Source organism: Rhea americana, unplaced genomic scaffold, assembly GCF_003343005.1.
Source record: "Rhea americana isolate MKP2758 unplaced genomic scaffold, rheAme1 scaffold_525, whole genome shotgun sequence".
Lineage (NCBI taxonomy): Eukaryota > Metazoa > Chordata > Aves > Rheiformes > Rheidae > Rhea > Rhea americana.
Window position 1 is genome coordinate 6,134 of NW_028186674.1, and position 27,891 is coordinate 34,024.

General features: G+C 45.2%; 1 protein-coding gene and 1 long non-coding RNA gene across 7 annotated transcripts; one reads left to right on the top strand and one right to left on the bottom strand.

The window, feature by feature from the left end:
• On the top strand, positions 1–11,023 carry SLC25A38 (solute carrier family 25 member 38). Of its 6 annotated transcripts, XM_085318203.1 has the most exons (8): positions 195–264; positions 732–837; positions 3,074–3,195; positions 3,835–3,919; positions 4,452–4,631; positions 5,560–5,728; positions 6,110–6,276; positions 7,336–11,023. In XM_085318203.1, the coding sequence occupies exons 2-8, from the start codon at positions 802–804 to the stop codon at positions 7,456–7,458; spliced, it is 882 nt and encodes a 293-aa protein (XP_085174329.1). In that variant the 5' UTR covers positions 195–264; positions 732–801; the 3' UTR covers positions 7,459–11,023. The 6 variants fall into 6 exon arrangements, with proteins under 6 accessions (XP_085174328.1, XP_085174329.1, XP_085174331.1 ...); XM_085318202.1 differs by lacking the exon at positions 3,074–3,195 and having other exon boundaries at positions 1–264; XM_085318205.1 differs by lacking the exon at positions 732–837 and having other exon boundaries at positions 196–264.
• LOC146588315 (uncharacterized) lies at positions 2,259–27,891 on the bottom strand. Its single transcript, XR_014897444.1, has 3 exons — positions 27,838–27,891; positions 3,623–3,776; positions 2,259–2,627 (listed from the first exon to the last, which is right to left on the bottom strand). It is a non-coding gene; the product is annotated as an uncharacterized LOC146588315 (long non-coding RNA).

A 27,891-nucleotide genomic window follows, 5' to 3' on the forward strand; every position in this document is an offset into this window, starting at 1 on the left:
GCAGGCCAGGGCACTGCAAGCTGGCAGGAGAGTCTCAGAAAAGCTGATCATCTAAGCAGCTGCATAGTCCTCCGTCTTCCTCTTGCTTCACAGATAAGAAAGGGACAGACCTGAAGAGGCAGCAAAGAAACCCAGTCTTGAAAGCTGAAGCACGTTTAAAATATATCACCTAATTTCAGTGTCTAACTTCTTAAATGATCCAGAAAAACAGGCCTCCTCTGCTCCAGGCTCAAGATGTAGAAGACAAAAGTAGAAACGTTAATGGTAAGAAAATAGTGGAGAGAAACTCGTGCTTTTGAACGCCACTTTCTCCAGAACAAGACCTCTAGGGGGAGGGATGGGAAGGAAGAAATTAAAACAACACGTTATGAATTTCCCCTTCTGTATTGCCTTTTCTAGAATACACTGTATCTGTGCATTGTAGCAATTTAGTTGCTGGGTATCAAAGTAGCTGGGGAACCATGTAGTAAAGAAGAGATCTTTTGGGGGGAGTGACTTTAAGTGTTTCATATTACTTTCATTCAATAAACTTACAGTCTTTAAAAGAAAGACAGCTTTCAAAGTGAGCATTTAAGAAAGCATGCCAATGCTAGTACAAAAAAACTCAGTGGCAATAAGTAACACAGGTATCTGTTGAAAAACATTTAGTAATAGTTCAGATCCCTTAAAGTCCACCCTTCCTAGGCTCTAGTATTTTGAGTCCTTACAGCCCAGCTGGTGTGTTTCTGCAGGGGAAGGTTTCAATATATTGCAAATTATACACAGAAGACCACAGCGGCTGGTGCGGATAGGGTCGGCAGCATGGAAAGTTTGCAGGACGAGACCACTCTGCAGTGGGTGAGTTTCTCTGCGTGCAGCGCAGAAGGTGCCAGCACGGGAAGGATGGCCGGGCACACGACCCGTCCGCTCTGGCGACGCTCCCGCGGGTCGCGGAAGCGGAACCGCAGCGAGCCGCTGGCCGCGGTTCAGCACCCGGGAGCGGAGGGAAGGGGCCGGTTCCCGCTGAGGAGGGCGGCCGTGACCCGGGACCGCACCGACACGCGGGGCCACCCCGGCCTCGCCATCGGGGTCCCCGGGGAGACCACCGCCGCGGGGCAGCGCCGGCCCGACCAGCCTCTAGCGGGAGCGGCAGAGAGCTCCGAGCGAGCCACCCCCGCCGCAGACCGGCGCCGACCGGCACCAACTGCCCGCCGCGCGCAGCCGTGTCGCCCTCGCCTCCGGCACGCGCGGGGTTAAAGCGAGCGCGCAGGCGCCCCTGTGCGGCCCTGCTCTGCCCCCCGATTGGCTCGCGGCGCGCTGCTCGGATTGGCCAGCGGCAGAGGAGCGCCGCGTACGTCACTCTACCCAGGCTTGCGCGGCGGCGGYGGCGCGGCTCTGGGATGCCGCGGCGAGCGGCGGAGGTAACGAGGCATGCTCGCTCCGCGCGGCTCGGCGCTAAGTTAAGCAGGGTCTGCCTGGGTCAGCAAGTGGATGGGAGACTCCGGGGAGGGCTGTGTTACTTCTTTGCTGTCATCCTCCGCGTTGTGAGGCCGAGCCGGTGTAGTAAGCGCTGGTGTACCCATGAGCCTGCTGTGCTTGGCTTGCCCTGCGGGGGGGCGGGGGTCAGGCCAGGTGCTGGTTGGTGCTGATGCATGTGTTGGCCCAGGTACTGCACTGCTTCAGTGTAAACGTGTCTTCTTTTCCAAATCTTGTGCCTGTTTTCAGGAGCCTACTTCTTTCTCCTAGATAAGGTTATATATATATATGTATATATATATGTATGTGTGTGTGTGTGTGTGTGTGTGTGTGTGTGTGTGTGTTTGCCTTGTAACAGAGTTAGTGGAGTGGTATCAGGCTAATGTGCCATCAGGAGGTGCAAACCGGGGAATGGGTAGCTGGAAACTTGCAGGTGCTATGGGCTGCCAAGGGGCTCACACGTGAAGGGGTGCTTAGTGGCCCAGCAGCTGCGTGGTTGATAAGGGGGTGTTGTGTGCAGGACACAAGCAGTGCCAGCCCATTGCTCTGCCCCCTCCTCTGCAGGGAACCTGGGGTGCCCCGACTGGGAAGACCCAGCTTTGGCCACTGCCAGGATGCTGTGAGATGAAGGACATCTTGGGAATGTGCCTATGTCAACCTGTGGTTGCTGCCCTGCAGTGATGTATTTTAGAGAACATTGTTGAAGAATCATAATGTATTTTGTTAGTGATGAGAAGTTTAAAGTAAGCATTAAAGAATAGGAAGATATAGTTTACTTTAAAAGATTTAATAATACAAGAACAACAGCTGTCAGGTTTTTGAATGTACCCCACTAGARGCCATCACATTTTAAAATGTTCTCTGATGTGGTTGTGCCTGAGGGGCATAGAAACATTATGATGAGTTAGAATCACATTAAATGATTGTATTAAAAATAAATCTCTGCCCTGCTCTGAGGTTTGTGCCTTCCAGCTTGTCATCCAAGGAATACTGGAAGTTGACAGCATGTGGATGAGAAAAATGGATCTTAGCTGACCTGGCAGCAGCTTGCTTCAGTATGCTTGAGCTATATAATCTTTCTGAAAAGTCAGATTTTAAGGGAGAGTCTCACTTTTTTCCATGGTAGTTAGGAGGCCTTGGTCTGTGGATCTGGCAAGGATAAACTTGGAGACCTGCAAATAGAATGCCAAACAGAAATAGATTGAATTAAGGCTAAAGCACAGGTAGCTGGTAGGATGGTAGGAAGCAGATGCAGATTCCCTCTAATGTGCATGAGAATGGTATTGACAGAAAAATAAATTGTTACCAAAGGGCTACTAATGCATTTAAGTTTGACATTCAGAAGACTCTTTCCAACCATTAAAATACAAGTTGATTCTGGAACAACCCCCCAGGAAATGCAGAGGGAACAAGAGCCTCAAACAAAACTTGATCAGTCTATGAAAAAATCTGTGACATAGTTTCCTATGTGAGCAGCTGTACTCGGTGTCTGGGTCTGTCTCTTGTTCTTTTCTGGTGATATGTGGCATATCGACTAGTTTATTTCCTCTCATGCTACTCTTAATCAAATAGCCACTTTAATATTAATATCAGAATAATCTTATTCTTCCTCTTCCAGATGCATCCGGTCCTAAAAGCTTTTGTCTGTGGTTCCATCAGTGGGACTTGCTCCACCCTCCTTTTCCAGCCCCTCGACCTGCTGAAAACCCGCCTGCAGACTCTGCAGCCTTCTGTGAATGGGTGAGGGTGGATGGGTGGGTGCACGGGTGCATTGATGCGTGCTGCATCACGGGCTTCTTACTGGTATCCTGGTCAGGGCTTAGAGTTCAGGAATATATTTCAGGTTTTAAGAGTCTTTCTGAAACAGGTATGTTTTTATAGCATGGAGAAGATTCAGTATTTCACTCCAGAGGAGTGAAGATAGTCCTTGTTGTGAACTCTACCAAGATGTGGGCACAGCATCTATTGATGCTCCATGCTTGCTGGAGTGGGTGCTAGGCAGTTTAACTGGATGTCCACTATGGTCTAATAAATTCTGTGGAGCTTCCATGTAACCTTTTCACATGCATACAGCCGCTTACATTTGCCGGGTGCAGTCAGTCATGACAAACATCAGATGTTGTTAATAAATGGAGCAATCAAAAATGCTACCGAGAGATGCCTTTACCTTGTATCACAAATAGTAGGTAAGCAGGAAGTTGCAGTGAAGCACTGGGCAAGGTGACCAAGGAAAGCAGGGTGAGAGAAGACAGAGCACCTCTGAGGTGGCGTGGCTAATGCGCAGATATACCAGTGGAAAGTGGGGTGGCTGTGAAGTGTGCCTGCAAGAGAGCACAAATAGGTCACCTCTGTAGTCCTTGTTTCTTGTCTTCCTTTCAGGTCCAGTCGTGTTGGGATGGTAACACTACTCTTTAGGGTTGTTCGTACAGAGAGTCTCTTGGGGCTCTGGAAAGGTGTCTCTCCAGTAAGTGACTGTTTTAACCCTACTTTCTAAAAATAAGAACATAAATACATCTACTGTTTATTACTAACTATGAGCTGGATTTAAATGGACAGCTCTAGTAAAATTATGAATGAAACCATGTGATTAAGATGGTTAAATCCCATTTTAAGGAGTTAATATCATGAGTTCCACTGATTTGGTCATAGTGGTCACTGTGAATTTGCAGTACTGAGCAGTTGAGCACTTGAATACCTTTGCAAATCTGGAGTGGCATCTGCACCAACCTCATTTTCTTCTGGAATATGCTTATTGCTAGAAAACTGGAAGTGAGGAATGCATTAAATCCTGGCATCATTTCAACCCACTGGCTGCTAACTCTGTGGTGTTTTTTTTTTTTTTTTTTTAAATCTTGTTGTCTTAGTGTATTACCTTTAGTCTCTTTTTTTCTCATACAAAGCTTCCTGTCAAGTCTAATAGTCTCTGTAAAGTTCTGTGGTACATCTTCTCTCACATGTGCTTTTTCTTTCTTCATCTGCTTCTGTTTCTTCTGAAGTCTTTTGCAAGATGCATTCCTGGGGTTGGGATTTACTTCAGCACTTTGTACACAATGAAGCAAAAGCTTCTAGTGGACCGTTCGCCCACGGCCTTGGAGTCTGTCTTTCTGGGTGCTACCTCCCGTGCTGTAGCTGGGATTTGCATGCTGCCAGTGACTGTAGTGAAGACCCGATATGAGGTGAGTGTGACTTTAAGAGCTTTCTAATTAGTTCCCTGTTAATCATGTCACACCCTTTCCCACTATGAAAAAGAAATTTCTCTTGTCTGGAAAAACTAAGGGCATTGAATCAAGATAGTCTATGATTATCTGTATTGATGTGTGATATGATGTCAAGGAAATGGGTTGCTTTCTTGGCAAAAGATTCTGCTTGTTGTTTTTTTTTTTAAGTATAGTGTCCTCCCTGTACAAGTGAGCATACAGAAGCATCTTAGCTGTAGCCTTAGGTTTGCAGTGCTTTTTTGTTACCTAGTAACAATGTGTGTATTTCAACTTACTATGACTTCTGCTTAGTGTGGTAATGGTTTAGTGGACAATGAAATTTCCCTCATTGAGAATGAGAACTGCTTTTACTGAGAAAGAACGCTGTGGAGGCAGCAAGCTCAGCCATCTTTAGGAACCAGTGCTAAGGACTTCCCAGAGGAAATGGATGGAGCAGAAGCTGCATTGAAAAAGCAGATATGTTAAGGCATGTTGGAAATTCACCTTGTGCTCTAGCAAAATCGCAAGTTCCTCGCACTGAGGTAGAGTGGGGATTGTTCTGATTTCATCTTGATTCACACATTATACAGAAAACGTCATGCTACATCACTGAGATTTGTAGACAAGGAATATAAGATGGGACAAATTCATCCTGAGATTTTTAAGTTTCAATTTTATGCAACGCCTGTCTAATTATAGCATCTTCCATATTTAACCTTCTTGAAGGATTGTTTTAAAGGCTGAGGTAGATTGGAACTCAGTTGTGCCCTTGAGGCATTTTATATTGCCATCTCAACCGTCATATGGAGTGCATACTAACGTCTGTTTGGAGATAGTAGCCTCAGGGTGTGTAGAGAACTTGTTGCCCTGTGCCTGGCACGTAGATGTCTTTTGTCTGCCTTTGCAGAGTGGAAGATTTGGCTATGGGAGTATATATGGAGCTCTGAAGAATATATATCAAATGGAGGGGGCTCGTGGCTTGTTCAGTGGGCTCACTGCAACGCTGCTGCGGGATGCTCCTTTCTCTGGAATCTACCTGATGTTCTACACACAGACCAAAAAACTCACCCCTCAGGGTAAGGCTGAACATAAGATGATGTAATGGAAGATGTTCTTGCCCTGCAGTAAGCTATTTGCATGCTGTACTTACAGCAATCTAACTCAGTAGACATAGACATTTTCATGGTTTTAGGTGGGACATGGGCCTTTTACCTGTGCAATACTGCAGCCTTGGATCAGACCAGAAATAGAAATTGGTTTGTTACTTTCTTTGATGGGGGGCGGGGTCTGATGCTCAAGGTAGGTTAGTGAACAGTTGAGAGAAAGGTTGTGTTCAGCGGTGCTGTCTGCTGCTGATTGTCTTGTATGCTGAGTAGTTTCCACAAAATGGGGTTTCATGATGTTACGAATTACCACACTGCTTTGTGTCTGAGTGAATTCCTTTTGCTCTCTGGTAGATCACCTGGATCCAGCACTCATGCCCTTGCTGAATTTTGGCTGTGGGATCTTTGCGGGAATCTTGGCTTCACTGGCAACACAGCCTGCTGATGTCATCAAAACACATATGCAATTGTCCCCGCAAAAGTACCACAGGACGACTCAAGCCATTGCCTTCATCTACAAGGTGAGGTGAATCTCTTCTAATAAATTTGATAACAGCCTTTTATCCCATCTCATTGCCAGAAGCACAGCTAAGAAAGCTCTTATCTTTTAAAGGAGGCAAACAAATGTGACTGTGCTAGTCATGCTCTTGCAGTGAGGCTAATGAAGCTGAGGTGGATCATGAGGGAATTGCTGAGCAAGGTCAGAGTGTAGGGCTTGTTCTAGCAGGCAAATCTCCAGACAAACCTGCTTCATATTTTAGGCTGGTGTACAACTTCATTTCAGTTCTGTCCATTCCACCTTGACTCTTACACTGGTAAACAACTGATGGAAAAGCACTTAAGTTATTTCATTTTAACTATGTGAGCATGCAAAGTTGTAGGAGCTGTTTGCATCCAGCTTAGAGCTGCTGCCACCCCTCTGGTTTGTCAGTGTAGGCACACCTGTGATTACTATGCTAAGGCAAAGAAGGTTTCTTTAGTATGTGGCATGAAATGCCAATTTCAGAGAGAAAACAGCTACAAAGCAATTCTTTGACCTTTGGATGCTAGAAGGCAAATGAGTGTCCAGATCTGTATTCAAGGAATTGGGTGGAGATCTGCTCCAAACTCACCTTTCCTTGGAAGGACAGCTACTGTGATGCATTTTCCTTCATCCATGTGGGCATATTAGTGTGTACTGTTAAATTAAGTGCAAGTCCATGCCATCTTTGAAAACCAGGCCTTCTACTATCCCTATGATAAGATCCTGAGGTACAGGCCTTGCTGGAAGTAAGGAAAAGTCATTTTCCTAAAATGGCTTGAAACTGTTAATCTCTTATCTCTTCTTTGTCGGGTTTGAGTAAAGTTTTCCCTGTCACCAGCCTGACATACCCTTCCCCACTCACTTTTCCTCTTACAGCGAGTAGCAATTGCACAGTATTACAAGTTCTCCCTAAGGGTTAAATGCTGTTTACGACTGAATCTTTAGGAGATGAGTGTGGTTCTGAGCTAAAATAGCTGTTCCATGCAATAAATGATGAAGAATTAAAATGTTGGAGGCACATGATGATGGACTCTTGTTTGCTTGTCTCTTGTTGCAGGACTTTGGGTTAGTTGGCTTTTTCCGAGGTGGTGTGCCCCGGGCCCTAAGGCGTACTCTGATGGCAGCAATGGCATGGACTGTATATGAACAGATGATGGAAAAAATGGGATTGAAATCTTGACTGACTTGCACTAGAAATGACCAGCCTCACTCCTTTTCCCGCTTGCTGTGATCAACTGGCATTGGGAAGTTTCCAGTTCCATGAATGAATGAGCTTTCTTCAGCTAGGAAGAAGAAATCCCTTCTGAGATGGGAGTTAGGCCTTTGGGCAAGTAGAGAAAAGACAGATCGGATCGCCACATCATTTGAGTAAGGCATTCCAGAAAGACTGCACTTGTAGAGACTGCTGTGGGAAATGGCAGGGTTCTCAAAACTTGGGAACTATGCTCAGAGAAGCCCCTTTTACAAATAGCTTTGTGCTCTCCACCTTTATGCAATGAGCAATTCCTGAGCAGAAGTTTGAGGAGAAAACAGTGAAGACAATGCTGATTGCAGAATCTGTCAGCCTGTTCCTTACTGGTGTAGCCATTAAGGCCTTGTTGATGCACCATCTGATGTAGATCAGCCTTCCTCATATGATTTGTTCTCACAGGGGAACATTGCAGAAGATGTTAGGAGACTGGCTGTGTGTCTTAGTGCTTATATTGCAGGGGCAGGTGGAAGAGAAATGAAAGGCTGAAAGAAAGCTAGGAACAGGCTGTGTTATCACTTGCTGACTATGCTTGATAACAGAGAAAGTAACTGGAACCTCCTTGTTATTTGTTTTTACCTAAATGAACATTTTAACAGTCTTCAGGTGTGCTTCTGCCTCTACAGCAGTGCTTGCATGGGAATTAAGAAGCATAAGGCACTTTAAAGTAGAATAGAGAGAGTTGAATTGTTACCAAAGTTTTATTAATTCCCTGCAAAACATTTTTCCTGTTGGTCTGACTATATCAGGAATACTTTTTTTTTAATCCAGTTCATTTGCTGATCTCCATTCTCTACTCTCAGTGCAAGCTGGTCCTTAGATGTAGTTTTTAAGGACATAGTTCATAATGCGTAAATGTATAACAGAACCAGATATTGGCACTTCAGACTTCACTGAGAAGTTGCTGCTGACTGCATGAGGAGTATCTTCGGTTTTGGCAAGAGAAGGCTGTTCTTTTCTGTAAGTTTTTTCCAAAGTTTTGAGGTCTCTGAGTGTTTGGTAGGGAACTTTCATCTCTGGGTTCTACATGGATCCTGGATGGGTTTCCAGATGCTCTTTCTCTTTCAGAAGGTAGGCCATTCACATTTCAGTATTCCTGCTGTTAAACTGGGAGTCAGACCTACGCTTTCCATCAACTGTGCCTTCTTTCTCATTCCTACTTTGTTACACAGACCTGATAGTGTGTGCTTTTCAAAGTCAGATACAGCACGTTCCCTTCTTCACTTGTGCCTCAGTGAAGCCTGGCTGAGTTGGTGTTGCTGCAAAGATGGGCATAGAAGTCATCATCCTATTCCATGGTGAGCCTTCCAGACAACATAGCTTTGGTTCTTTACTTGAAAACAAGAGCAGAAGTCTCTAAATATGAATACGTGACACACTCCAGCTGTACAGGCAACTGGTATTACCTACTGTTCTTTAAATTTTAAGTGTAATTTTCACAATCAGTGCTTGCCCTGGCAGCCTCCTGAACACAAGATCAGAGGGGAGATAGATTGTAAAAGATGTTCCTTATCACAAGTCCAGCCCCAAGAAGGTGTGATGACTGACAGAAAAGTCTAGGGAGAGTCTAAGGGACAGGCTAGAGGCTTGGAAGGTGCTGCCTATTTTCAGCCTTAGCCCATCCATGATGAGGACTGGCGCTACGCAGCATGGGAGTCTCCAAGTAGTAGGACAGTCCTGAGTACATTTGTCTGCATGTTAAGAATAGAGCACTACATCAAATAATTCCAATCAAAATCAGTTTGTGGCTGACAACCTACCAGATTCCCAGACCTGCTTCTGACTGTCAGACATGTGGACAGATGCTTTATCCTAAGTATGAAGAACTTTTCCTTTCTTTGGCTGTCCCTTCTGCTGCTGGTGACCTGAAAGGTGCCTGCGTGAAACAGCAGTGGAAACTGCTGTTTATTGCCCCAAGCACTACAGCCTCAGAGAGCCAGAGAATCAAGTCTGGGGTTACTGACCTGGCAGAGTAAGGTAGCAACTGTATGAGCTACTCCGAGTCTTCTTTAAGCATGGGATGAAACCAACATACTATACTAGAAGCCTGAATTTATCTGGAGCTTTCTGAATCTGTTGTATGAAGTGGATCTATTTCTCATCTCGGGCTGTGGCAGTCCAAGGCTGTGGATGGTGTCCTGCAAGATACTTCATGAATATTGTAGTTCCTGATTTAGCAGTGGTAGAGCACAGCAGTGTGCCACTTGTGCAGATAGAAACTTAAATTCTTAAAAATGACTGTCAGGTGTTAAATCTCAAATTAAGTAATCTCTGCATCAGAAGCCTGAAATGCAGGAACAATTCAACAGCTTTTATGCCCTATACTCTTGCTTGCTCAAGTAACAAAGGAAGAATCGAGAGAATCTGTTCTGACATGCCAGAATGTCTTAAAGTATACTGTTCTTAGTTGGATTTTTCTTTGGAAAAGTTATTCCATTCTTCTCCTTTTGTGGAGAATGAGGAGGGCTCTTTGTTGTTCCAGTAGGGGGAAGAGGTATATGCCTTTGACTCATGAATTAGCCTGGGCTCCTTTAAGAAATAAGAGACTCTGAACTGCTTTGTGTTTTGTCAAAACCTTGGTGCTGCAAATCCAAAATCTTTCCCATGTGTGTGTTGGGGGAGTGGGTTTTGTGGGTTTTTTTGTTTGCTTCAGGATTTCTTTGTCAGGTCTTCTATATTTGAGGGAAAAAGAAGCCTAAATTTCTGCTTTGTGCTCTTCTGAAAGCTGTATGAATGTAGCCAGGCACAAGACTTATTTTTGAGCTCTGTCCTTACCCTCCTTTCTCCTCTTCCCTCTCTGCACAAACATTCTATTTCTGAAGTGATCCATTGACTTTATTTCTCAAAAGCTATAGCAAGTCAAGGAAGACAAATATGTGAACTTGAAGATTAGGTATACTGCTCTTGAGGTCATATGCTTCTCATTAACAACAAATGGCCATTGTACAACTGGAATACAACTTAAAATCAAGGAAGTTTCAGAGACTGGCACTGGAGCACTTACCTGCATCACCTCAGTCCTCTTAGATTTTTATTTACAAAGCTACCCTAGCTTGGATTACAGAGATGGTGGTGTTGGAAAGGGTGATGCTTTCTATGTAGGACAAGGGTGCAGTCAGATCCCTCTCTGAATGATCTGAGTTGCTGGCAATACATTAGGAGTGAGTATGTACTCATATTTTTGCTCTCTTTGCCCATGCAGCTATGGTAGCAGAACACAACTGTTTAATCCATTGAGGCAGTTAGTATTTAAGTGAATTGTACAGACACAAGAGAAATAGTCTGATTATTTATTTTTTAGAAACTCTGTTTGCAGTCTTCCTGTGTCTGATGGCTTTATTTTTTTTTTCCCCTTGTACTATTTAAACACAACTGGAGCTTTGGAACATTGTCTAGGTTTGAGTGCTGTGAATGTTCTTGTGTCTGTATAAAGTATTTATGTGAGAAGAGTGTATTTTATATTGCTATTAAAAACAACTGTGGTTGCCAAAATGAACTGTCATATCTTCAGTGTTTATTTAAAAAAGAGGGAAAAAAAGGGGGAAGGAGGTGGGGAAGAAGCTTAAGAAAGCGAAGGAAGCCACCCAAGGTAACAGAGCTGTTGGCTGAGTTCAGATCTAATACATGGCAATACATATTCTCTTTCTCTCTGGGGCATAATATATAAAAACTCTGCTAGTTCAACCTAAATCTGCTTTGCTTAAATGGAAAAACACATAGCAATGGGGAATCTTGCCTTTTTCCCCAGCTTCCTTTGTCTGTGTGGTGTGTGAAGACTGGTGGAATTTGAATCTCAGTACCAACTATTGAGATAGGAACCTTTAGGACGGCGAGTTTTTGAGCACTCTTAGCAGAGACTAATTCTCTTCAGTCTCTTGCACACCAGCTCTCTGCTACACAGGTAGTCTGATCTCAGTAGAGAACCAGAAATTGTGTCTGGGACTTCATTCTCTGCTGAGACACAGAGCAGGTGATGCTAGACTGCTAGGATCTCCTTTTCTGTTATCACAGCATGCTCCTGTCCTGGGATTTAATGTTAGGCAGACCATGCTAAGCAATACATAAATATTGTTGATACCAAGATGTCTCCCAGATTTGAAGGTTCCCAAAGATTTTTTTTTTTTTTTTTTCCAGACGTTGCCTAAATGATGTGTTCTTATGTGGAGCAGTTTTCATGGGGAGTTACTGGTGAGGGATTAACACACACTTTCCAGACAGTCCTGCAAACTTAGCAATGCACAGCTTCGTGACAGTTGGACCCAAAGGGCTCATGCATGTCCTTGATACCAGGTTAGGCTGGCAGTAGTACCAGCTGTTAGACAGAGGCCTGCTCAGAGCTCTCCTGCTGCCTTGGAGAACAGCCTCTGGGATAGAGGGTGTTTCTGTTCATGCTGTTGTTGACAGCTGTCCCAGCTGTGATAAGAGACAGGAGACAAGCTTCTCTGACAGCTGTCCCAGCTGTGATAAGAGACAGGAGACAAGCTTTTTTAGGGTGCTGTCCTTGTAATAAAACACTGAACTACTGATTTCTCTTCCTCCTGAAAATCAGGCAAACACTCTTTGGTTTATTTACTTATTTGTGAAGGCATATTATGTGCCAAGCACAATAACTGATACCAGTACTGAGCAGAAAATATTCCTCATCTGAGGGTACKGGAGCAGAAGCTTTTGTAGTGTTTTGGAGATAACGGAGTGACATTAGCTTTCTTCCAGTCCTCAGGCACCTCTCCTGTTCTCCATGACCTTTCAAAGATGATAGAAAGTGGCATAGCAATAACATCTGCTAGCTCCCTCAGCATTTATGGGTGCATCCCATGAGGGCCCATGGATTTGTGGGTGTCAGGTTTGCCTAAATGATCTCTAACCTGATCCTCCTCGACAAAGGGAAAGTCTTCCTTTCTCCAAACTTTCTCGTCTCCAGGCTCTGGGATTTCTGAGGGCTGGTCTTAGCAATAAAAACTGAAGCAAAGAAGGCGTTAGTAACTCTGCATCCTTTGCCACCAGGGCCCCTACCTCATTCAGCAGTAGGCCCACATTTCCCTAGTCTTCCTTTTGCTACTGATGTATTTGAAGAAGCCCTTTGTGTTGTCCTTGACATCTCTTCTCAGATTTAATTCCAAATAGGCCTTAGCCTTCCTCTTTGCCTCCCTGCACACTCTGACTACATTCTTATATTCCTCCCAAGTGGCCTGTCTCCTCTTCCGTATTCTGTGTACTTCTTCTGTTGAAGTTTTGCCAGGAGCTCCTTGCTCACCCATGCAAGTCTCCTGTCCCCTTTGCTGGACTTCCTTCTCATTGGGATGCACTGCTGTTGAACTTGGAGGAAGTGATGCTTGAATATTCACCAGCTCTCTTAGACCCCTCTTCCTTCTAGGGCCCTAGCCCATGGGATTCCTCCATGTTGTTCCCTGAAGAAGCCAAAATTTGCTCTCCTGAAGTCCAGGGTTGTGATCCTACTTATTGGCTTGCTTCCTCTATGCAGGATCCTGAACTCCACCATGTGGTAGTCACTGCAGCCAGGGCTGCCCCCAACCTTCATGTCTCCAATCAGTCCTTTGTTAGTACAAGGTCCTCTCCTTGTTTGCTTCTCCACTGCCTGTGTCAAAAAGTTACCATCGATGCTCTRCAGGAGATCCAGACTGCTTGTGCCTAGCTGTGTTGTCCTTCCAGGAGATACCTGGTTGGTTGAAATCCCCCATGAGAACCAAGGCCTGTGATCATGAGGCTACTCCCCAGCTGTCTGTAGAAGGCGTCATTGACTTCCTCTTCTTTTTGCAGGTAGCATTCTGGCCCCATTAGTCCTGTATAGTGACTGCACTGGTAAATAGGATAGTGATATTCCTGTGACTACTCCTTACCCTCCTATTAGTAGGACCAGTGGAAGAAAGGCAATGTGTAAACCCTAGTTCTGGTTGCTCCTCTCGTAAAAGTAATTATTTCATTTGATAAATAGGAAATGAAGCAAATTTGGGGGAGCAAGGAATTAAAGCCATTTCTAGCCACTGAATAGGTGTTTGAGATTTAACACAGCTATTAACAGACATCTTAAATTTTCAAAGCAAGCATGAGCAAATTAAAGCTAACAGAAGCAGCATAGCTCAGAGAGTCAAAGTAGATGAAGAACTCAAGGAGAACAATGCGTTGGTGTTAGGCAAAGGTGGAGTCACAGTACGGGTATACCCTTCTCATGGACCTGGGGATCCTAGGGGAAGTCCAGCTGTCTGGAGCAGGGTCCACACAGTCACAGGATGGCTAGATATTTTATAGTTCTCCTGTTGTTTTCTACAAAAGTAGCAGCTTAAACCAATCACAAGTGGAATTGTCTTTTTATCCAATCAGTTTTCATTCTTCCCTACAACTTCCTTGTTTTACATGTTACACTCAAAAAGTTATCCCAGGAGAGCCAAGGCTTCTCATGGCCATCAACCTGTGCCCAGATACGAGCCCCTTCCCAGGAGATCAAGGAGGAGGCTATATCAAAAAACATCCCACAGGTGGGAAACAGAGCCCAGCCAGCCTCCACGGCCAATCAAAGAATGAGCTCTTGAGCTTCAAGTGTTGTGTGAGCCTGTCTTCAGGGGCTGAAGAGGTGGTCTGTCTTCTGCACTGAGCCCTGAGGGTGAGGCAAGGAGAGGGCCTGGCTGCCTTGTGGACACTGTGCCTGGGCAACAGCAGGAGTGTGTTGGAGGGTGGCCAAGGCCACTAGGGACCTGGAGGTGGGACTTTTCAGTCGGAGGAGGAGAAGGTGAATGGGGGGAGCTGTCTTCAGTGACTCTCTTCAGCTGTCTAACTGCTGCCGCTCTAGAGTCAGGGCTCCTTTCAAAGAGTCCCAAAATGCCCTATATCTGCTAATAGGAGCCATCCATTGAAAGATGAGTGTTTTTCCCTCCCGTAGCACCAAGCAGATATGGAGCAGCCATGTCTGCACCCAAGGTGTGCAGCAAAGCCTCAGGGAGCTACTGCCACCCTCTGTGGAGTGTACTGAGCTCATCAAGCAGGTTCCTTGGGTGGCTGCAAAGCCCTGGAACATGCATCTCCCCAGAGCAAGCCCAGGCTGTTGGGGACCTCTGTGACCCTAGCCAGCACAGGCCTCCAAGGAGGCACTCTCGGAGGACCTCCAGTGGTGGGAAGAGAGCCACTGGGCAGTGTGCAGGTGCCCTATGCTTTCCAGAGGGTAGTCCTGCAAAATGCATCAGATGGCCTACCGTGGAACCAAAAGAACGAGAGTAAAAAAAAGTGAATTCTGGGACAAAATCATTGCCACTGAAGATTCTGTGAGGTCGCCCCCCGCAAAAGGATTTGTAGAACCAGTGGTGGTGGACTCTTGAAATGATGAGGCCGAACTGATGGAGGTAGACCCACCTATATAAGACATGGAAGAGATCCATCATTAGCAAACACAGCCTGCAGGAATGCCACAGTGCCTGGGATGGCCCGCCAACAGCCAAGAGGGCAAAGTCATCGCAGGAGAGCTAGGGCTCCTCATGGCCATCGACCTGGGCCCAGATACAAGCCCCCTGCCAGGAGATCAAGATGAGGGGGGCTGTATACAAAAGACATCCCGCAGGTGGGAAACAGCCCAGTCAGCCTCCATGGCCAATCTAAAAAAGAACTCTTGAGCTTCAAGTATTGTGTGAACCTGTCTTTCCAGCCCTGCAGTGCTCTCTGGCCCAGGGGCCTGAAGAGGTGGTCTTCTGGACTGAGCCGTGAGGGTGAGGAGAGGGCCTGGCTCCCTTGTGGATGCTGTGCCTGGGTGACAGCAGGAGTGTGGCAGAGGGTGGCCAAGGCCACTGGGTGCCTGGAGGTGGGTTTTCTTTAGCTGTAGGCTGACAAGGCAAATGGGAGTAACTGTTTTCAGATACTTCTCTATTCAGATATCTAACAGGTCATTGGAATTTGAGCAAGACCCTCCTCAGGTATTTACAGTTGAAGGAGCCCTCAAATGAGTTGCAATGAGTTTCAATACGAGCATTAAGATGTGCTGGATTTCAACAGGGTGTCTCTTTTTTTCCAATTGCTACACTAGCAGTTCTTTTCAGTAGGCCAGTTCATTAAAACTGTAAATATATTACCTCTCTTTCTGGCACTTGTGAGAGTTCCTCTATATTGCTGTGCTGGGTTTAGGCTCCTCCACAGAAAAAAAGACTGAAATACTGGAGGAGCCTAGCTCAGGCTCACAATGATGACAAGGTGTTGGAAGACATGGTATATATGAGATGGTTGAGGGAACTGGGCTTGTTCAGCATTCAGAAGAGAGTTCCTTTCAGAAGTTTTGCAGTGACTTCGCTTTTACCTTTGTGCATTTGACTGTGCTACAGATACAAACAAAGATTGCTAAAATCAACTGTCTTGATGGTGAAACTATTAGTGTATGTGGCCACAGAGGTGTTGGTTGTCACTAGAGCTACTTAGCACAATATCGTTCTTTCTGGCACATGAAAAATCTCTCAAGTTTTTGCCTTCTGGTTAATCAGACTGAAGAAGAGCAAAAAAAGTTTTTTTAAATATATATTGTGCTTAGCCATACGACATTAAACTGAGAGTGACATCATCACTTTTAGTTACCGGGTATTTTTGTAGAAGGTTGTATGTGTATATAGAGGCACATGCATGCATGCACACAGGTGTGTACACAAATTCATGAAGTCAAGAGCTTGATCTTTGCTTGATTTCTCACAGTATTATCTCTATTACTGCAATTAACTGCATGAGATCTGGTAAGTTTTAAGGCTTCCCTGAGATTTGTGTGTGCATACTTCCATGTGCATGTTTGGCTAATATATAGTTATGCAAAAAGAAAGCATAAAATGTGTATGATTGGTATTTAATTCTTTTCTGAATGGATGTCTCTTTTGGAAGGAACTCTTTGTGACTAGCAATTGGTCAGACTTTTCTGTATGGAGAATAGGATCCTTTTCTTGAAGCCCATTCTTTTTTTTTTTTTCTTTTTTCAGACTACAGCTATAAAAACACCAAGAACATCTGCCACCTTATCTGCATTTCATATAAATTGGACTGCAGGTGTGGCAAAAGTGTCAGAGTTTAACTGGAAATAGTTTCACATAGCATATTTCTCTGATCTCTTCCTGATCTCTGGTTCTGGATTAAGAAATCCATAATCTAATTAATTAAATAAATTAGAAAGAAAAAGCATTGAGTATAGAAAATTAGACAGCCATCTTCAGCATCAGACATTGAAGGTATCAATATAATTCCTGGAAAAGGGGGTATAGGATGCACAGCTATAACATTAAATGTTCTCTTTTAAAAGCCTGGAAATAGAAGAATAAGTCAAATTGTACTCCAGCAGAAGTGACAGTAAAATTGCAATGTTGACAGAATCACAGGATGGTTAAGTTTGGAAGGTTCCTCTGGAGTTCAACTTGTCCAACTCCCCTGCTCAAGCAGAATCACATACAGCAGATTGTTCAGGATCGTGTCTAGATGGCTTCAGAATATCTGCCAGGAGGGAGACTCTCTGGGCAACCTTGTCCAATGCTCAGTCACCCTCACAGTAAAAAAAAGTGTTTTCCTACATTTGGATGGACCTTCTTGTGTTTCAGGTTGTGCCCAGTGCCTCTTGTTCTGTCAGTGGACACCCATGAGATGAGTCTGACTCCGTTGTCTTTACTGCTTCCCTTCAGGTATTCACATACATTGAGAAGATCCCCACTGAGCCTTCCCTTCTGCAGCCTAAACAATTCCAGCTCTCTCAGTCTCTCCTCATGACAGGTGCTCCAGCCCCTTAACCATCTTCATGGCATTTGCTGGACTCACTTCAGGAGCTCCATGTCTCTCCTGTACTAGGGAGCCMAGCACTGGACCCTGCACTTCAGATGTGGCCTCACCAGTGCTAAGAGGGGAAGGATCCCCTCCCTTGAGCTGCTGCCAACACTCTGCATACTGCAGTCCAGGACATCACTGGCCTTCTTTGTTGCAGGGGCACATTGCTGGATCATGTCCAACTTTCTGTCCACCAGAACCCCCGGGTCCTTCTCTGCAACCTCCTACATGCTCTCTCCAGCCGGGAGCCACCCTTAGCCTTGTGAATAGTGTGTTTGGTCCTGGCCCTTACATCACATGTTCACCAGTGCTGGCCCTAGCAGGGACCATAAAACACAACTATTCACTGCCCATCAGGTAGCTTTGTGCTGCCTGCCCTGCTTGCTCCCTTCACCCAATGTGCTGCTGCCATTTGGCTTCCCTTCTCACTTGGATGCATACTTTTCCTTTCAAATGGGAGAGAGCATTTTGTGTCACGGGTAGCAGCTGGTCACTGTTCAGTTCCCTTCCACTTCTTAAAAACTGTGGCAACATCATAGTAGCTGCATCTGTTTTTCCTCTTGCTTCTCCTGTGTGAAATTAACATGTAAGACATGGTGACAGAAACAATCAGAGATCATATTCTTGGCTCAAAATCTGCAGGGAAGCATGTCCTATCCCAACAGACCTCACAGTTCAGTCAATGTGAACGGGAGGTGTCACTACCTTGGCAAACTCATCACCAAGGGAAATAAAAGCATGTGGAAAATCTAAACTTATACATATACTGATGAACATAATCTATGGTTATGTCCATAAGCATGGAAGCATTGCCCTTTTGCCACAGTTCCCAGTCCACTCTTCCCCTTCTTCCACTCTTTCCTCTGGCAGAGTTTGAAGAAGAGTATTGGTGAAAGAAAATCCTGTGGTAGCTAAACTCTAGGACCACCAAACAATACTGCCAAAGAAGATTCCTACAGGCTGTGCAGCTGCAGTACTGCTTTCATAACTGATCAGATATGTGTGCTGATACCAGAGTATGCAGTACAGAAAGCAGGAAAGATTTTAAAAAAAGTCTACGGAGAAAAGAACAGCAATACGGAGAAGGAGTTAAGGGTAAAGGGAGCACTAGCAAGAAGCAGTAGCAGTAGTAGTAGTAAAGCATGGCTGCAGCAACAAAACTAAAATGGGAGGGAAAAAGACCAGAGATTGCTTGACAGTTAAAGGAAAAAAGAAAAAAATAAAAACAATTTAGGCACTGTTAGTTCCTGTGGGAGGATCTGTTGGTGGCCCAGAGAGCTGACTTGTAAGCACTGTGACACCTCAGTCAAAGGCAAGTGTCTGGGGTGGAGGCAAATGTCCAGCTGATAAACACAGAATGACATCTGCACCACAGGGCATGGACAGAGGAGCCATAGGCAGCTACTTACCTTTTCCTGTACCTCTTCATCTTGAGAGAAGCCTAGAAATGCTGCATGACACTCCCAGGCTGGGAAGCTCTGCACAGAGAGACTGGTGAGAGAAGATGGGAGATCCTCCACCAGTCCCTCTACTTTCTGTGGTGGAAGTCTCTGAAGGCCAAAAGTTTTTCTCCGAGAATTTGTGGGAAGGCTTCAGCCAAAAGTTTTTCTCTGAGAATTTGTGGGAAGGCTCCAGCTTGGGTGCTCTTTACAGTTCTTCATCTCAATCAGCAGAGCTTTATGCCCAAAGGGAATGAACAAGCCTCAAAAGCAGTTCAAAGAAAGATGAAGCAAGTATTGTGGGGAGAGAAGGATGACATGGGATATGGGGGACTGGCATTGAGGGTGGGAAGGACAGTTGCGTACTTGTGAGTACATAGGCCAAGGAGAGTGCCAAGGCACCTGGCAGCCAGGAAGGTTTTGCACTATCTCCTGTCAGAGCTCCCCCATGATACAAAAGGGCCTGGCACGAGGAAATGGAGTCAGGCAAGGGTGATAAGTAGCCTCAAGTGACTACCTCCCTCACTTCTGCGGCAGTACCTTGCCAGGGTGCTGGTTCACAGATCCATGTGCTTTGTGGCCTGGAAGCTGTGTACACTGCCACAGGGCTATGCAGAAAGCTCAGGCTGCCATTTCTTCAGGGCCTGGGATGTGCCTTGCTCCCTTGGCTGCCCTCCACCACACTTCTGCTGTTGCCCAGGCACAGTGTCCACAAGGGAGCAAGGCCCTTTCCTTGCCTCACCCTCAGGGCTCAGTGCAGAAGACACACCACCTCTTCAGGCCCCCAGGCCAGAGGGCAGCACGGGGCAGGAAAGATGGGCTCACAGAACATTTACTTGAAGCTCTAGAGCTCTTTTTTAGATCACCCATGGAGTCTGGCTGGGCTCTGTTTCCCACCTGCTGGATATTTTTTGCATATAGCCCCCCTCATTTTGATCTCCTGGCAGGGGGCTCGTATCTGGGCCCAGGTTGATGGCCATGAGAAGCCTTGGCTCTCCTGGGATGACTTTGCCCTCTTGGCTGGGGGCATCCCTGGTGCTGTGGCATTCCTGTAGGCCATCTTTGCTGGTGGTGGACTGACTTCCATGGGGTCAACTACATCATACATTGGTGGGTCTACCTCCACGGGTTCAGACTCATTGTTTGGAGGGTCCACATCCGTAGGGTCTACCTGATCTTTCCGAGGTGAACCTGAAGAATCTTTGATGACAACCATTTTGTCCCAGAGGTCTTTCTTTGTTATGCCCGTTCTTTTCGTCCCAACGTGCACCATTTAATTTGTTACATGACTACCCTCTGGAAAGCAAAAGGCACCTGCATGCTGCCCAGGGGCTCTTTCGCATTGCTGGCAGTCCTGTGACAGTGTCTTCTTGGAGGGCTGCTCTGGCAAGGGTCACAGGACACCCCCATAGCCTGGGCTGTGGGGAGATGCTCCTTCCCTAGCTTTGCAACCTGCTTGATGCTCTCAGCACACTCTGCAAATAGTGACAGTAACTCCCTAAGGCTAAGATACTGAATGCCTTCTTCATCTCAAGTCTTTACTTGTAAGAGTGGCTTCCAGGAATCCCAGACTCCTCCTGCTGCCCAACACAGCAACCCTAAGGAAGCCAGGTCATCTCCTCACCTCGCCCTCAGGGCTCAGGGCAGAAGAGAGGCTACTTTTTCATGCCCCAGGACAGGGGACAGTATGGGGCAGGAAAGAAGAGCTCATACAACACTTGAAATTCAACAGCTCTTTTATTCATTGGCCCACGGAGGCTGTCTGGGCTCCTTTTCTCACCTGTAGGACGTCTCCTATACACCCCTGCTCATCTTTTTCTTCTCAGTGGGACCTGAACCAACTTTAGGTTGCTGAGCCCAGGTCAACAGCCATGAGAGGCCCTGGCTCTCTTGTGATGACTTTGCCATGGGTATTGGTGGGCCATCTGAGCCACAGTGGTGTTTCTGCATGCCAGCTTTGCTGACGGTCCATTGATTTCCATAGGTTTCAGCTTCACCGTTAGGAGGATCCACCTCCAAGACTTCCATGTTGTCTTTTTGGAAGTTTGTTTCCATGGTTTCCACGTCTGTTGCACAACAACCAGTGGTGTATGGTGGGACAAAAGGTTTTCACCACACCTGAGCCATCATCTCTTTTGTTAAATGGCAGGAAACCACACACAGCCCAGGTGGGCTAACACTTCCATTTCCCACCATTGGGATGTCTGCCCTCTTCATTTCCACTCAGCTGCCTTCTCACAGGGCACTGAACCAGTCTCAAAAAAACAGGCCTCCACTGAAGGACATGATGTGCCCTGGCCTTCTTGGGATGACTTTGCTGCCTCTTTGCCAAGAATGCCAGGCACAGTACTGTTTCTCTGTGCCAGCTTTACTGGAGGAAGATCAATCTCCATGGGTCCAACATCATCTTTCAGAGGGCCCACCTGCTTGCGTCCTCTTTCAGACGGTCCATCTCCATAGGCTCAATATCATCTTTCTAAAGAAAACCAGTGGCATCTTCCACACCAATGATTTTGTTCTAAGTGTCTTTTTCCTGATCCTCATTCACTCGTTCCGAGGTGCACCATCCGGTTTGTTCTTTGCAGAACCCGTCTCCTGAAAGCCCAGTGTTTCTCCTACTGCTGGGAGTCCTGTGACAACTGCCTCCTCTGAGGCCTCCCTTGGAAAGAGTCACTAGACCTCCCTCACACCTCAGGCTGGCTATCAGGAAGGTGCTCATTCCAGCGTCTTGCAACCAACTACCCGAGGAACTCTCGGTGCACCCCCTAAAGGGTAGCAGTAGCTCTCTGAGACTTTGTTGCACCTTGCCTGCTCCCTGTCTCTTCAGTGCTATGGGAGCATGTACCTCAATGAGTTCTGGGCCAGTCCTGTTTTTGAGGGTGTGGTACTATTGCCAATGAGGTGGATCACAACATCAGGAAGCCCCTGTGATGCCAGGCCCAAATTCACAGGCAAACATGGGTCTCTTTTGAGGTGAGGGCACATGGCCTGAGAGACATATGGCCTAACTTGGAGGAGCAAGAGGCTGGGTTCATCATATCCTCAAAGGAAGCTCTCAGGTTGCTCTTGGCACAACTTGCCCTTGGTGATCTCTGGTGGCTCTTCCCAGAAGCCTTCCTGTTTCATATGTCTTGATACATTTTCCTGTTTATGTTTACTGTATCTTCCTAGGGATCAAGGGGGAGACTCACTACCCAGTATTTCCTTGGCTCTTCTCACTTGYCTGTTTTGAAGATTGGTGTGATGCTTGCCTTCTTCAGACACTCAGTAATGCTCTTTGATCACAGTAACCTTTCAAAGAGATAACAGAGGCTCACAGTGATTTCAAGRAGCTCCTTCAACACTGCTGGTTGCACCCCTTAACATCTCACAGACTTGTTCATGCTGAATTGGCTTAAAAACTCTCAATCTTGGTCTGCTGTGCATAATGCCTCAGTCTGACAGGTCCTGAATGAAAATACAGATTTATCTTTTCTATTAAAAAAAAAAGTATGACAAGCAGTTTCACATCCTGTATTCTCCAGATACAGGCTTTTCTTGTTATATTATGAACTGCTGATGTATCCTGTTTTTTTCCTCCTTTTTTCTCTTTTTTCCCTTTCTTTCTACTATTGTAAATTATGAGAAATATCTTGGATTACCTGTGTGTCACAGCCTTATAAACTAAAATTCTCTTTGATACCATCTACTCTGCAGCTTATGCACAGAGAACAGATAAGCCATGTCCTAGTATTGTGACACTGTTCCCCTGTACTAAGGGCTAATGAGCATAATCCAGAAGTAAATTTCAGTTTATAAATYTACTCACATCCTTCAGAATAGACAGAACTGAGATATTAACCATTCATGATCAATGAGAAGTCAGTATCAGTCTCTCAAAAGAAGGCYCATTATCTTCCTGGAAAAATTTCAAATTAATTAATTTCCACCTGAATTGCCCTCTACAGCTACAGTATTTGTGCTTTAAAGGAAAATTAAGGTTAAAGACAAGGATTTTTTTTTTTAATGGCTGCTCACCAGCATAGCATCTGAGCTTTTAATGTACATCACTTTTGGTTTTTAAATTTGGATTTTCTTTTTTACAACTCCTTGTTTACCCTAACCTATAACAATAACTGAAACTATATCCCAAAGAGTATATCTAGCGTTTAAGAACAGACATTCACAATATGAACACCTTGACCTTTGCTACTCTCATTATTTCATGTAACTGAGGCTTTCACTGAGAAGAGCCCATTCTTCAGAGAACAGGTTTTGTTAAGCACACATCGCCTTTTTAAATGGGATCAACCCCTTTTAAATAGAAGTGTTACTAAACCAAACTCATTAGTGAGAAAGCAGATGCATGTTCTTTGGTGTATTTAGCTATGTGCACTTATTTTAGTAAAAAACAACAAATCAGGCAGAATTATGCATCATCAGTAGCTTTTATCAAGAGCTAGAAAAGAGACAATTGGGAGAGAAAAATGAGCAACACAGCATGTTAGGGAAAGAATACATTAGTTGGAATCAGAACCTGGATCCATCTATTTACTTTCTTATTAAGTCAATACCACAGCCTATCAATTGCATGGGGAGACAAGAAAGAAAAAGTGGAAAACTACTGAAGAATGCAGTAATGGGTCTGGGGGAATACAATCAGTGAAAGGCAGGCAAAGTCACATACAGATTGAAAATGAAATTGTTCCAGACCCAAATCTAAACAGCAATAGGGAGAAAAGGTTATAAAATCTTCTAATGCAAGAATCTCAGACTTCATCATCGTGTCACGCAGAACCAGCCGGCCGCCGGCGGCACGGAGCTGCAGCGAGCGCCGGGAACCGCCCCGCGGGGGTCCAGACCGGCTCCAGCCGGTTCCGGAACGGCGCAAACCGGCCGCCGCGCGCCAGAACCGCCGCGCACCGCAGCGGTAGGCGGCGCTGCTCTTCACAGGGGTTAGAGGGGGCGCGGAGGCTCTAGGCCGGGGTGGGGGTGGGGCGGGGTACGTTGTTGGGGACGCGGTTGGGGGCACTGCGCGCCGGGGGCGCTGCGCGCCGGGACCGCGGTCCCCGAGCCACCCGCGCCGGGCAGAGGAGCAGCAGGAAGCTGGCAGCAACGGAGCGGGGAGGGGCGGGTTGAAATCGTTGGGCGCCGCCGCCGCCTTCGCAGCCCCGAAGACATCACYGCGGGGAACACAGGTATTGGACTGAGGCTAGGCCCGGGGAAAGGAGGGAAAAGTGCTTCCATAAATCGCGTTTCTTTAATTGTTTGACTTTTGTCTTTTCAGCACCCAAGTCTGTAATTGAAAGTTTACGTTAAACGGCAGGAAAATTCTKTGAAATCCCCGAGTTGAGACTTCTGCCAGCAATAACTATTAATACGCTTTTTTTATTTTTGAAATTAAGATATTAGTATTCAATTTTGTTTTTAGTACCCTATTTGTATCTTATGGCACTCATGTTCAGTGATACAGTATGAAAAAAATATTAAATACATAATTAAGTTGGATGTATGTTAGAAACGAGATATGCCAATTTGAGATCGATGATTACATGAGTAAGCTTTGTTGATAACGAATTGCAGTTGTGGGTGCGGTGTTAAGCAGAAGCCGCGCGCAAGCAGTTTTTGTGTCACTTTTTATMCTTATAGTTCCTATTCTCTCGACCTGCCTCAGCTCTTCATAGGTTGAATATCCTGAATTCACAATCTCTGTGCTGCGTGTGGTAAGCATTTTACAGTCTTTGTACTGCATAGTTTCTCAGTCTTTTTTTATAAGGAAATGAAACATTTTTGGTTGTGCTGCTACTTTTATTTATAACAGTTTGCAAAATAACCTGTGTTATGACATAGATCAGGTTAGTAGCCTACCTATTTGTTCTAACCTCAAGGTTGTTTAATGTCTCTGTAAAAACAAAGTATGCCATCTTTCTCATGTATACTCACCAGCAGATTGTAGAGCAAATAAAATTATACATTTCATACAATTTTATTGGCTGTCTGGAAAGTTTCTTTGCACTTCTTTTGTGTAGAGTTCTGCACTTAGGGAAAAATAACCCTAGGCACCTGTACAAGCTGGGGGCTGACCTGCTGGAGAGCAGCTCTGCAGAGAAGGACCTGGGAGTGCTGGTGGATGACRWRTTGACCATSAGMCAGCAATGTGCCCTTGTGGCCAAGAAGGCCARTGGTMTCCTGGGGTGCATTAGGAAGAGTGTTGCCAGCAGGTCGAGGGAGGTGATCCTGCCCCTCTATCAGCCCTGGTGAGGCCTCATCTCAAGTACTGTGTCCAGTTCTGGGCTCCCCAGKACAAGAGAGACATGGAGCTACTGGAGAGAGTCCAGCGTAGGGCTACAAAGATGATCAGAGGGCTGGAGCATCTGCCCTGGGAGGAACAGCTGTGAGAGCTGGGCCTCTTCAGCCTGGGGAAGAGAAGACTGAGGGGGGATCTTATCAATGTGTATAAGTACCTGAAGGGAGGGTGTCAAGGGGACGGGGACAAACTCTTTTCAGTTGTCCCATGTGACAGGACAAGAGGCAATGGGCAGAAATTGAACCACAGGAAGTTCYGCCTGAATGTGAGGGGGAATTTCTTCACTGTGAGAGTGACAGAGCACTGGCACAGGTTGCCCAGAGAGGTKGTGGAGTCTCCTTCTCTGGAGATCTTGAAGGCCCGCCTGGATGCAACCCTGTCTAACATGCTCTAGGTGACTCTGCTTGAGCAGGGGGGTTGGACTAGATGATCTCCAGAGGTCCCTTCCAACTTTATTGATTCTATGATTCCTAATAGACAATTTCTTCTTGTACTGCAGTTAGTTTTCTTTACTGATTCTCACCCAAATCACTTGAATATGAAAAATATGATTCTAAATTTGAAAAGAAACTTTAGCAAGAGAATCACATTCRGGCCATTTTTGCTTCTACTATATTTTGCCAGAATTTAGTAACAGTGAATGTCACGTACAGATCAACAATTACAGTTGGTGATAAAAATTCTTTAACATTGAAACAACTTGCTTTGGAAATGCTTACCAGCAGCATTGTCAACAGTGTATTTACTGAAGTAGTTGTTACTGAACTCCCAATCATTATGTTGGAATTTAATAAAGATTTGTTATTCTGCAAGAGTATTCTCCAAAATAGGTTCATTACATACGCCACAGTAACAACCACCCCTGCCCCCAAATACATCATGCTTCCATTTGGAGATACACAAAATGTATATAGCCCCAGAAGGTGAACTTTTAATATCCACAGTGCATTCATTGAAGTTCAACAAAAATATATTATCTGTAAGCCACTCGTGTAATACTTTACGTTCTTGTTCATGGAGATCTCATCCAACAATTTGCAGAATTTGGTTTACTTACCTGTGGTATACTTGCCTTTGGCACCACCATGTGGCAAATGTGTGAATTACTCGTTGAAAGAATAATCTTGTCTTTCTAATTGACATCTCACAAACAGACAGAAAAGGAGAACATGTACCTGACTTGCGGGTTGAACTTTTGCATGATGGAGTGTGACTGCCAATAAACACATAAGCTGCTTTTCACTAAAACAGGACAAGTGTTCACTTTACAAGAAGTATAAAGCATATATGAAATGATGTTCTAAACATCCGCTATTTAAATAATCATTTATAGGATAACTCGGTGGACAGTCATTGTAAAGGCAGWGTTTTGGGTTCTATGTCCAGTCATACAGCTGTAGTTTTATCAGTTTATATAAAATACAAGAGAGAAAACTAAAGGAGTGCTGTTGCAAGAAAGGCATAAACAAAAGAAGAGGAAGACTGCATAGTAAGAAATTGCAAACATTTCCAGGAAGCAGAAAATGAATCAAAGCCAAAATTGAATTTAGAAAAGCATCTAACAGAACAAGCAAGAAAGTAAGCAAAAGATCTTAAAACAAGTGGATCCCAGGATGTCCATGCTCACATCATTGAACAAATGCTACAAATGTTCCACAACTTGTCTTTTGGTTAGGTTTTGAATTCAGAAATTCAAAACTTTATGGAATTACTATTTTTCATGCTCTACACTAAGCAATTTTAAAAGAGCACCGCATTTTACCAAAGCACAAATGAATTCCCTACTTTGTTAGATCCTGCAGCACACGATCAAAGAAGCTTTTTCAATAGACTTCTGTCTGRTCAACACCAACCACTTACCTCTCACAAAGGAAAACTGGAGGGATTGCACTGCAGTATGCTACATGCATAATAGCCGAACATTTAACATGTTTCACACTTGTGTTTTTAGCTGCGGTGTCACCTTTGCTAGCCTAGAGCATGACAGCCTGTAGCGTACACTAAGGAAAGACTTGCCAGGTGTGTACAGCAGAGGTAATTGACAGATTGTGCTCCTCACTCACCGTGTAGCAATCTGCAGTGGAGTCTGCAAGCAAGGGGAACCTGTCTTGGAGCTTATAAACATTTCCCCACCGTATTGATACAGTAATGCAGATCTTTCACTGATTTATCCAATTAATGTATTCGGACAAGGAASGAAACCCTAGCTGGACAAAGTGTTTGGTGGAACTTGGTAATATCCCCAAAGAGATTACGGGAGGCAGCCTGGCGGAACACTGTGAGCAGCTAAACACAGCGGAAATTTTGGGGGAGTGCCGCTTTGCTGATCAGTTCATGCCTCAAAGGGGTGAAGGCCAGCCCTATCAAATCTCAGCTGCACTTTGGAGAGAAAGAGACAAGGTATTTTTTCCTAACAGACGAGGAAGTTCCCGTAGACAGCTTTCGTAAAGATAGACAAGGTGGTTTTTGCGGTAAGAAAAAACGATCCTATCATTGCCTATCTTCACCTCCTCAAGGAGGCAGAGTGCACCAAGGAGGAGCCAGATGCCTCCAGCCTGAGATGTGCTAAAGTAACACAATCTTGACAGCGGTTTTTGGGCAACTGCGAATCCTCCCTCCACCTATCCAGCTTGCTCAACTCCCTTTTACTTTCTRTCCCAAATAAAGAGGATAAAAATAAGAAGTCACGCGACAACAAGCAGAAGYCTTCGTTTTTATCAAAAAGAAGGAAATGCTAAAAACCCAAATAGAAAAACGAAGGAACGTGATATGATGCAGTTTACACCACACAATTCTACCTACSGGACCCACCTCCCGCTCCGCTCCCCGGGCTCTCTGCCGCCTGGTTGCTAGGCA

Bases quoted from the DNA above. Each gene is read 5' to 3' on its own strand.
- SLC25A38 (XM_085318202.1), top strand. From the start codon at position 195: ATGATCCAGAAAAACAGGCCTCCTCTGCTCCAGGCTCAAGATGTAGAA. The intron at 265-731 runs GTAAGAAAATAG...GTGTTTCTGCAG, and splicing joins CAAAAGTAGAAACGTTAATG to GGGAAGGTTTCAATATATTG. The intron at 6,277-7,335 runs GTGAGGTGAATC...CTCTTGTTGCAG, and splicing joins CCATTGCCTTCATCTACAAG to GACTTTGGGTTAGTTGGCTT.